This window comes from Phacochoerus africanus, chromosome 6 (assembly GCF_016906955.1).
Source record: "Phacochoerus africanus isolate WHEZ1 chromosome 6, ROS_Pafr_v1, whole genome shotgun sequence".
NCBI classification, from domain to species: domain Eukaryota; kingdom Metazoa; phylum Chordata; class Mammalia; order Artiodactyla; family Suidae; genus Phacochoerus; species Phacochoerus africanus.
The window spans coordinates 91,930,631-91,942,228 of NC_062549.1; the positions used below are offsets into that span (position 1 = coordinate 91,930,631).

General features: G+C 37.7%; 1 protein-coding gene and 1 pseudogene across 1 annotated transcript; both read left to right on the forward strand.

Moving 5' to 3' along the window:
* The first annotated feature begins 869 nt into the window (after positions 1–869).
* On the forward strand, positions 870–1,847 carry LOC125128863 (olfactory receptor 10X1-like). Its single transcript, XM_047783006.1, has one exon. The coding sequence runs from the start codon at positions 897–899 to the stop codon at positions 1,827–1,829; it is 933 nt and encodes a 310-aa protein (XP_047638962.1). The 5' UTR covers positions 870–896; the 3' UTR covers positions 1,830–1,847.
* Positions 1,848–10,248: 8,401 nt separating this feature from the next.
* Positions 10,249–11,226, forward strand: LOC125128864 (olfactory receptor 10X1-like; annotated as a pseudogene).
* The last annotated feature ends 372 nt before the right edge of the window (positions 11,227–11,598 follow it).

Here is an 11,598-nt window from a genome sequence, read left to right on the forward strand (position 1 = left end):
AAATCAGGCTGTTCTGAAAATAGAATGTTCGAAAGAGCTTGGGTTTTGCACCAAGGAGCTACTAAAACAACTTCTTATTTTGTCAATATATTATCTTTGTCTTTTGGGGAACTTAGTAAATCTTTTAGTTATGCAATCCATATAATTGTCTTTCTTATAGAGTTACTGTGAAGAGTCATGAGAATTAAAATTTAGTGTGTGAATATTTCTATTGGAGAAAGGAATTTTTCACACTATCTTAGGGACAAATAGAGGGCAGTGTTCTTTTCTTTAATATTTCAGATCCTAGACAATTTCTCCAAGAGAAAATGACATTGGGCTTCTCATAATTGTCAGCCATTGTCGAAATATGGTCTGCAAATTCTTAAGAAGTCAACCATTAATTTTCACTCTTTAGATATTTACAGACAATATTATATGGAGCAGTTGCTCTGTCATATACAAACTGTATGTATTAACTACTTTGTAGTTTTTCCAAGGTTCAGAATCTGATCCAAATCTGAATTACATAATTCACCTAAATTCTTTCATCTGAACATGAATTAGAGTATTTTCTGTCTTTTTTTGTATTACCAGCTAACAAACTCTTTTTATTTATTTAATTTAGTTTTCCACTGTACAGCATGGGAACCAAGTTACACATACATGTTTACATAAATTTTCCTCCCATTGTCATGTTGTGAAGTAAGTGTCTCGGCATAGTTCTCAGTACTGCACAGCAGGATCTCATTGTAAATCCATTCCAAGAGCAACAGTTTGCATTATTACCTACATACACATAGTGTTTTGCCAAACTAAATAAAAATCTGTTGACAATTATAAGTTTGATCAAATTGCAAATAATGGAGAATTTAATATTTATGTGTTGCTTCTTTCCGATTTCAGGCATTCAAAGAATGAAGATCAATCACACAATTCTGAAAGAATTCATCCTTGTTGGCTTCTCTGTTTACCCACATGCACAGACATTCCTCTTTGTGGTTTTCTTCTGCCTCTACCTTCTCACCCTCACAGGGAACCTGGCCATCATGTATCTAACGTGGGTAGACAGGTGTCTCCACACTCCTATGTACCTCTTCCTTAGTGCACTCTCTTTCTCTGAGACCTGCTACACATTGACCATTATCCCCAAGATGCTCGCAGATCTCCTGGCCAAGAACAGGGGCATTTCAGTCATAGGATGTGGCATGCAGATGTATTTCTTCTTGGGATTTGGTGGCACTCACAGTATCATTCTCACTTTGATGGGTTTTGATCGCTTCCTTGCCATCTGCAACCCTCTCAGATATCCACTGCTTATGACCAACGTGGTATGTGGGCAACTTGTGGCCTCTGCTTGGGTTGCTGGCTTCATTATCTCTATTACTGAGACTGCACTGATATTCAGGGGCTCTTTCTGTGGCCCCAACCTTGTCAAACACTTCTTCTGTCACATGCGGGCAGTGGTGAGGCTGTCCTGTCTAGACAGTGAACTCACTGAGCTCATTGTAACAGCAATCTCAGTGTCAGGCTTGACGGGCACCTTCCTGCTCATCATCCTCACTTATGTTTTCATTCTCTCCGCTGTCCTCAGGATCCCTTCAGCTGAGGGCAAGCAGAAGGCGTTTTCTACCTGTGCTTCCCACCTCACGGTGGTCATCATCCACTTTGGGTTTGCATCTATTGTCTATCTGAAGCCAGGAGCATCAGGGGGAGATGACGCAGTCATAGCAGTCCCTTACACTGTCGTTACTCCTTTCCTCAGCCCTCTCATTTTCAGCCTCAGGAATAAGGACATGAAGAGTGCTTTCAGAAAGGTGCTTGCAAAGACAAGTTCCTTGAATAAATAAACTTGGCTTATTGCTCCATGATTGAATGTCCTCTGAAGCCATTGAGGCATTTGCTCTGTTATAGCTGGAAAACGGTGTACCATTTGCCTTTTTCCAGAGTTTGGCATATGATGATCAAGTCACTTATTCTGGGACCTAAACCATGACAGTCATTTACTTAGCTTGTTAAGGAATTTATCCATGTCTTCGAATTCTACCCCCACATCTCCTACTATCAAACTCTATCTACTAGTACTGCCAGTTCTCCCGATACTTCTACCTTTATCTCCGTCTCTCCAGATATTAGGCTTCCACAAATCAGCCTCTGGGTTTCCTGCATCTTTGTTGAAGTAGGATTAAATATTGTGGAAGAAAAAAACAACTGTGACTACTATACTAAGAAATGTTTTAAAATATCTAAAGATGTGAAGGTTTATTTATCTAGGCAAAGATGTGAGACACTTGTTTGTGTCTCCCAAGAGATGAACCATTTTAACAGGAGCTTCATGATGCAGTAATCATCATCTCTCTCTTTGTGAACATTTGGGTTGATATGAGTTTTTTAAATCCCCTGTCATACTGATTATTAAAGATTTTTAGTATCATTTTTCATGGTGGTGTTCTTCAATGACTGCCAGATGCTAGCTTCTGAATAAACAGGATATTTTGGGACATTGATTCAAATAGGTCAACAGGACAGTAAAGCCTACAATTTCCATGACAGAGGGAATCCATGATGATAGCTGGAAATAACCTATTTTGTATAAGATGAAGGTATTAAACCACACATTTTTAAAAAGTCATGGCATTAGGGTTTCCCTTGTCACACAGTGGGTGAAAGATCTGGCATTGTTCCTGCAGTGGCTCAGGTCATAGCTATGGCTTGGGTTTGATCTCTGGCCCGGGAACTCCCACATGCCAAAAAAAAAAAGTCATGGTATTGATGGGTGTAATAAATAAAAGTTGTTTTGGAATAATTTTAGCAGACATACAATATGTAATAAAGGAAACTAGGTAAACACTATATCAAATCTTCCTATTACCCAAAAGAAAAAAAAAAGAAATACTGTGGAGCCTATAGCTTATATATCACAGATAAATAGCAAGTGATCTTACTGCAAATTCCAACACACAAGCCTAGGAACTTTTTTGAATCATTTTTCAGTCCTGCTGCTAAGCAAATCCATGCCGCCTCATGTAGGACATAAATATTGTTGTACTTGAGGTTTGTGTATATAAAATGTATGAAAAGTGCTGGAGAAAAATTCTGAACTTTGTTAATTATGGGGATATTATAAAGATAAGATAATGGATCAAATTTTTATGTGCTTATACTGATTAAATTTACCTCTTGTCATGACTCTGTCATATTTCCTGGGGCCATTTTTGTGGCACATGTGCAGGCAGAATATGTACCCTCTACATCTGTTATCACTGCCTCAGTGACAAGAGTGTTTCTTCTATTTGTTTCCACCCCTCAGAATGTTTCATTTAAGCTATGAAAGCTATAAAATATTGGATACTTGCTCATGGTGAGTGTAGAAGAAGTGATGTTAAGTCTAGGCTCAAATTCCTAAACTTGAATATGAGCTAATTAACTTTCATGTGTGTGATATGGTAACTGTGGCAGGGATTGTGGTTGCCACTGTTAAGCTAGAAATAAATATCTGGGAATATATGGGAGCTGGAAATACCTGTATGTTTAGAAGTCAAGAAACATACTTCTGAATAAACAATGGATGAAATAGGAGACCCATGGATGGGAGAAAAATAATTTAAATTTGAGGAATGGTAAATACTACTGTTTGAAATTTTTGATACAGCTTTTCAGTATTTGGCTGGAAATATACTCTTCAAAATAATTATTAGAAAATTCATATGCTGCAAGTTTATAGGCATTCATATCAAGAATTTAGCAAAGGAATAACTGAACATGGAAAGATTGTGAAGAAGGAAATTAAAATATAAAAAACGTAAAATATGAGAACATAAATTGATGGAATAGTAGTAGAGTGGTTCAAAGAAGTCAAAGCTTGGAATATTGAAAATATTAATATTCATGAGATCAATGAAGGCATAAAGACAGATGACAAAAATAACAATCATAGAATGGAAATCTGGATGTTTTTAGGTCACACAGACATTAAAGATGAGAGAATGCTGTGATCGACTTCATGAACATAAATGTGAGAATTTACAAAAAGTGATAAATTTGAGATACATACCTAAACTGACATAAAGGAGAAACATTTAATTCTCAAGACAGAATTTTAATTAATATATGTCACATCCTAAAATTATTGATCTTTATGTCTCACTAGCACATTCTACTAAACTCTTAAAGATTAGGAATCATTCCAAATCTGTATGAAATCTTCCATGGACTAGAAATGAGTAAACACCAAATCTTTTTCTTTTTCTTTTTTTGGCTAGTATAAACCAGATATTAAGTTGGAAATCTCTCCCAGGAACATAGATGTAAAACTCTCAAGCAAAATATCACCAAACTAAACAAGTACATATTCACAAGTTTGATTTAATTTAATTTGAAAAAGCAAGGTGGCACATTCGGACTTCAGAGTAATGATTATAAAGATGATTCAAGATTTTGGAAATAAACTGGAGGCAAAGATGGATAACTTAAAAAAAATTGAATAAGAATACAAGATTTAAATATTAAGCAAGCAAAGATGAAAAGCAGAGAGGGCTCACATCAATACTACTAGAAATGAAAAAGGAGACGTTATAACCAACATCACAGGTCCCCAGTGATCATCCGTCCCGCATTGCCATTTGCCAATCTCAAACTCCCAATCCATCCCTCCCCCTCCACTCTGCCCCTTTGATGACTTTAAGTTTGTTTTCAAAGTCTGTGAGACAATTTCTGTTTTGTAAATGAACTCGCCATTTCATTCAGGCAAAGCTTTTCATTAAATTTTTAATTTTCACACTTTATTGAATTTTCTATTTTTACATAAAATGTAGAAAAGTATGTATAAAGTCAACCTAGAAACATTTTATTGCAGAGTACATGATAAAAGCATTAATCAAAGACATAAGTAAATACATATGACTATAAAATAGATCTAAAAAGTTCATAGAGAAAAAAAGATATTTTAGATGTTAATATGTAAGATAGCAAATTACTTTCACATTTAATTTCCATTAACTATTTCTTTTAAAATGAGCTGTAGGAGGAGTTCCCATCGTGGCTCAGCGGTGATGAACCTGACTAGTATCCATGAGGATGCAGGTTCAGTCCCAGTGGGTTAAGGATCCAGAGTTGCCATGAGCTGTGGTGTAGGTCAGGTTGCAGATGTGGCTTGGATCCAGCCTTGCTCTGGCTGTGGTGTGGGCTGTATTCCAGCAGCGGCAGCTGATTCTACCCCTAGCTGGGGAACTTCCATATGCTGAGGGTGTGGCCCTAAAAAGGTAGGTTAATTAATTAATTAATTTAAAAAATGAACTGTAGGAATATGTTAAAAACGTCAACATATGCAACACATGGGAATATTATATGTGGAGAGATTGTTTATCTCCCCATATAAACAATGGTCAGCTCCCAATATAAAGGGTACTTCCCAAGAAGATCTGAAATGACTTGAGACAGTAGGAACAATATACTGACTTGATAAATAGGGGGATGGCTACAGGGTGAGATTTCTATGCAGAAGCTTCCGAGCTGGGAGAAGCAGGTTTTTGTTTGTTTGTCTGTTTGTTTGTTTGTTTTAATCAGCTTGCCCGGAGGTGTGGCAGAAGGGAGGATGGATTTAAACACTCAAAAACTGTCAGAAAACAAAACATCAATTAAGATTTTTTATAAGTTCTGCCAGTGTGGCACTCTTTTGATTAATGTAGTTATATAATGTCTTCGTATTGAATGGAGTAATTGCTTTTATTTTATTCTTCTTTGTCAAGATTGTTGCAGTTACTCAAGGGCTTTTGACTATACATGTAAATGATAGAATAAGTTTGTCTCTCTAAAGACAAAGTGTTTCTGGGATTTTGAAATGTATTTGATTAAATCAATAAATCTAATTGACTTGAAGAATAATTTTGCTTTCTTTCTCCAGTTTCTTTCTTTCTTTCTTTCTTTACTGTTTGTCTTTTTGCCTTTTCTAGGGCTGCACCTGCGGCATATGGAGGTTCCCAGGCTAGGGGTCCAGTCGGAGCTGCAGCTGCCAGCCTGAGCCAGAGCCACAGCAATGCAGGATCCGAGCCATGTCTGCGACCTGCCCACCACAGCTCACAGCAATGCCAGATCCTTAACCCACTGAGCAAGGCCAGGAATCGAACCCCGCAACCTCATGGTTCCTTAGTCAGATTTGTTAACAACTGTGCCACAACGGGAACTCCATCTTTCTCCAGTATCTTGAGATAGGAACTTAGATTATTTATCTGAGACCATTCCTCTTCATTAATGTACGCATATAAAACTATAGTTTCCCTTTTAGTACGGCTTTAGCTGCATCCCACACGTTTTGATAAGTTGAAACTTCATTTCAGTTCAGTTATATCTGTTAAGTTTATTTTCTTTGAGACCTCCTCTATGACTTATGGATTGTCTAGAAGTTGTTTAATTTCCATATGTGAAGTTAGAAACCCAATTTCATAGGTTGAAGAATCATAAATAACCTCTGTATAATTGTCATCCCTTTAAATTTCTCAAGGTTTGTCTTGTGGTGCAGGATATGGTTTGTCTTGGTATTAGGTATATGATGGGTGGGTTACCCCCTAGGTTCTGCTCACAGTGCTACTGCTGGCTGGCAAAAATGAGAGGCTGGTATGAGGTGGAGACGGAGTCAGAATGCCAAGTCCACCGACACTTCAGCTGTGGGCAACTTGGATCCTCACTACCACTAGCTATGGGTCTCCCTATTCAGTCCCTGCTGGTTTCTTGGTCTTTTGGCCAAAGAGAGCAGACTTTACTTCTGCTTTTCAATTTACTTTTATTTTCTTTTGTTGTTTTTGCTCATGCTCGTTGACAGTTCAGGATGAAGTTTGCTGGGCTCTCTAAATCCCAGTCTGGGTATTCAAGAGCTAAAATAAAATACTTGGGGACTCACTGTGTTAACAGTCTACAAGTCCTAAGGTCCCCATCCAGTCCATCTTATCCTTTTCACTATTCAGCATCTTTCTATGATTGTTGGGTTAGCTATTTCTATGTTATTTAGTTTATTGAAAGTGAAGAAGAGAGAGATTTGAATATATAAAATTTTGTCTAGAAATTGAATAGATTAAACTTTTGAAAAATTGGCAAACTGTTTACCCAAATGTGAATACACTTTATAATTTTTATATCCTTACAACTGTGTAGAGGTTGTGGTTTTTTCCAAATCTTCCCCCACACTAATAAAACCATTTTTTTATACATTCTATTAGCTGTGTTACTAAAATCACACTGTGTTTTCTATTTGAATTTCCTATTGACCGATAACTTTTAGCAAGGTTTTAGGTGCTTATTACCCACCCGTATACATTATTTAAGCATTTTTAAAATGTTATTCTCATTCTATTTATCTGTGACACTTCTGAATATTTTAATTTAATCAAACTATGTAGTCATCACATCAGTTGAAGTGCTGTACTACGGACAAGATGTTTTTTGCTCCAGGAACTGGAATACCAACCTTTCTTATTTTACGTGTTTCCCACATCTCTGCCTCCATAGCACTTTCTCTGATCACTCTATTCCTGTTCTTCTATCTTATTTATTCAATATTTGGGTCCTCAGCACATTGCAGTATAATTCACTCGTCATAAGCACCATCTTCTCTTCTCCACCAAAATATAAATCCCTGCCTGTAAGAAGATACTGTTCCTCATACTTGTATGATTTTGCCCATAGTACAGTCTTTAAACACTGTAAGCCCTTTTTAAATGCCCAGTGTTGACTGAAAAATATGCACAACCTAATAGCTGATGGCCTTTCTAAGGACAATAGCCTAGGATACAGCTTTTCAGATAGTTCTGAGATACTGATCTGAGGAGGTAGGGGAGAAGCAGCTATATATAGAAGTTTTTGCTGGAAAAGAAACATACATTTGAACATCAAAAGATTATTCCTAAGCATACACCAAAAAAAAAACCCTCAGACATCTCAAATCAATGATTTTAGTACATTTCTATGTATGAGAAGAGTCTGGAATCACTGAAATTATTCCTTTGGTATTCATCTTAACTATTTAGGGCCAGTATCATGTTTTTCCTTGTTTGCCTCAAGGGGCATCCCTGTCAGGGTGGCGTTTGTGGCTGATGGCTTGATGGTTTGAAGGTTAGATACATTGCTTATTTAATGGAACAGCAGGAAAAATTCTTTGTTTATGAATGGAAGGCACTAATAGTTTTTGTCCACACCCGAAAGGACTCTGACTTGAGGGAAAGAATGTGTTTAGGTGAAGGGAAGAGCAAATGGAGTGAGAATTAAGGATACAGTTTACAATCCTTCTACCAAAAGAAAAATAATGAGGTAGCAGGAAGCCTTGGTTATGGGCAGAGTATGACCTCTGCAAGTTTGAAATCCCTAGAAATTCCCAGAAGAGTTTTGTACAAGTCACAAGTTACACATGCCCCACAACTAATGAGACCAAATTACAAAGTTGAGTGAGAAAGTTCTCTTCCTACCTTTGATGAAGTAGAGAGAAATCCCTAAGGGTCTCTTAACCAGAACCAAACCTCTAGAGCTGAGGAACCTCAACCCCTGATGATAATCAGACAATATCTCTAAAGCGGTAGAAGGAAAGGCTCTAAACCATTGTAATTTAGGGACTGTTGGGAACTGATCACAGTGCATTGGGCTAGCCTCACATCTCACGTTAAAACAAAAACAAAAACAAAAAAACACTCTAGAGCCATAGGAAGCTGAAGTGCAGAAAAGCACGAGCTCTTTCAACACTTCTCAGCTGAGGAAACTGACCCAGAAGGTTACAGGGACTTTCCCAAGGTCACTGAACTAGCAGTGACCAGTGATTTTCATGCTAAGTTGGTCTTTGACACTTTTGAGTGAACAAAGCATGCTTACAACAATGTGAAGACTGACTTGGAAGAATATAATTCTACCACTGAATTGGCTTTGGTGCTTTGATAAGATACACAAGGTAGGAAAATATTCTTGACGGTTTGACTTTCTTTTCTTCGTGATTAATTGTCACTAAATTTTCTTTGAATTATCCACTTATCTTTGACATTAGAGTGTGTTTCTTTTATCAGTGGATCTATATGCTAAATTAAAATTGAGACAAGGTGATTTACCAACAGTTTCAGAGGGCTGAGGGTAGGGAAGGGTATGGTACCCTCATTCCCTCCACAGACACACATATTCAGAATATGCCACAAGTAGAGGATTCTGACATTCATATTCTACTGCTGATGATTCACTGAGTAAGGTATTTGGCACACCAGTTAGTAAGAACTAGAAAAGGAAAGATCTACTCTGGAGTTTGTATTACTTATTCTTTGATTTTCAAAATGCTTCTAAGTTTATCTATGGCTGTGAAAACAAATTTTCTAGTCCATCATGGGCCAGGGAGTGGGGGGCGGCCCCTAATACAACAGATAGAACCTATTGTGTGAAATCAGGCTGTTCTGAAAATAGAATGTTTCGAAAGAGCTTGGGTTTTGCACCAAGGAGCTACTAAAACAACTTCTTATTTTGTCAATATATTATCTTTGTCTTTTGGGGAACTTAGTAAATCTTTTAGTTATGCAATCCATATAATTGTCTTTCTTATAGAGTTACTGTGAAGAGTCATGAGAATTAAAATTTAGTGTGTGAATATTTCTATTGGAGAAAGGAATTTTTCACACTATCTTAGGGACAAATAGAGGGCAGTGTTCTTTTCTTTAATATTTCAGATCCTAGACAATTTCTCCAAGAGAAAATGACATTGGGCTTCTCATAATTGTCAGCCATTGTCGAAATATGGTCTGCAAATTCTTAAGAAGTCAACCATTAATTTTCACTCTTTAGATATTTACAGACAATATTATATGGAGCAGTTGCTCTGTCATATACAACTGTATGTATTAACTACTTTGTAGTTTTTCCAAGGTTCAGAATCTGATCCAAATCTGAATTACATAATTCACCTAAATTCTTTCATCTGAACATGAATTAGAGTATTTTCTGTCTTTTTTGTATTACCAGCTAACAAACTCTTTTTATTTATTTAATTTAGTTTTCCACTGTACAGCATGGGAACCAAGTTACACATACATGTTTACATAAATTTTCCTCCCATTGTCATGTTGTGAAGTAAGTGTCCTCGCATAGTTCTCAGTACTGCACAGCAGGATCTCATTGTAAATCCATTCCAAGAGCAACAGTTTGCATTATTACCTACATACACATAGTGTTTTGCCAAACTAAATAAAAAATCTGTTGACAATTATAAGTTTGATCAAATTGCAAATAATGGAGAATTTAATATTTATGTGTTGCTTCTTTCCGATTTCAGGCATTCAAAGAATGAAGATCAATCACACAATTCTGAAAGAATTCATCCTTGTTGGCTTCTCTGTTTACCCACATGCACAGACATTCCTCTTTGTGGTTTCTTCTGCCTCTACCTTCTCACCCTCACAGGGAACCTGGCCATCATGTATCTAACGTGGGTAGACAGGTGTCTCCACACTCCTATGTACCTCTTCCTTAGTGCACTCTCTTTCTCTGAGACCTGCTACACATTGACCATTATCCCCAAGATGCTCTCGCATCTCCTGACCAAGAACAGGGGCATTTCAGTCATAGGATGTGGCATGCAGATGTATTTCTTCTTGGGATTTGGTGGCACTCACAGTATCATTCTCACTTTGATGGGTTTTTGATCGCTTCCTTGCCATCTGCAACCCTCTCAGATATCCACTGCTTATGACCAACGTGGTATGTGGGCAACTTGTGGCCTCTGCTTGGGTTGCTGGCTTCATTATCTCTATTACTGAGACTGCACTGATATTCAGGGGCTCTTTCTGTGGCCCCAACCTTGTCAAACACTTCTTCTGTCACATGCGGGCAGTGGTGAGGCTGTCCTGTCTAGACAGTGAACTCACTGAGCTCATTGTAACAGCAATCTCAGTGTCAGCCTTGACGGGCACCTTCCTGCTCATCATCCTCACTTATGTTTTCATTCTCTCCGCTGTCCTCAGGATCCCTTCAGCTGAGGGCAAGCAGAAGGCGTTTTCTACCTGTGCTTCCCACCTCACGGTGGTCATCATCCACTTTGGGTTTGCATCTATTGTCTATCTGAAGCCAGGAGCATCAGGGGGAGATGACGCAGTCATAGCAGTCCCTTACACTGTCGTTACTCCTTTCCTCAGCCCTCTCATTTTCAGCCTCAGGAATAAGGACATGAAGAGTGCTTTCAGAAAGGTGCTTGCAAAGACAAGTTCCTTGAATAAATAAACTTGGCTTATTGCTCCATGATTGAATGTCCTCTGAAGTCATTGAGGCATTTGCTCTGTTATAGCTGGAAAACGGTGTACCATTTGCCTTTTTCCAGAGTTTGGCATATGATGATCAAGTCACTTATTCTGGGACCTAAACCATGACAGTCATTTACTTAGCTTGTTAAGGAATTTATCCATGTCTTCGAATTCTACCCCCACATCTACTACTATCAAACTCTATCTACTAGTACTGCCAGTTCTCCCGATACTTCTACCTTTATCTCCGTCTCTCCAGATATTAGGCTTCCACAAATCAGCCTCTGGGTTTCCTGCATCTTTGTTGAAGTAGGATAAATATTGTGGAAGAAAAAACAACTGTGACTACTATACTAAGAAATGTTTTAAA

Bases quoted from the DNA above. Each gene is read 5' to 3' on its own strand.
- LOC125128863 (XM_047783006.1), top strand. From the start codon at position 897: ATGAAGATCAATCACACAATTCTGAAAGAATTCATCCTTGTTGGCTTC.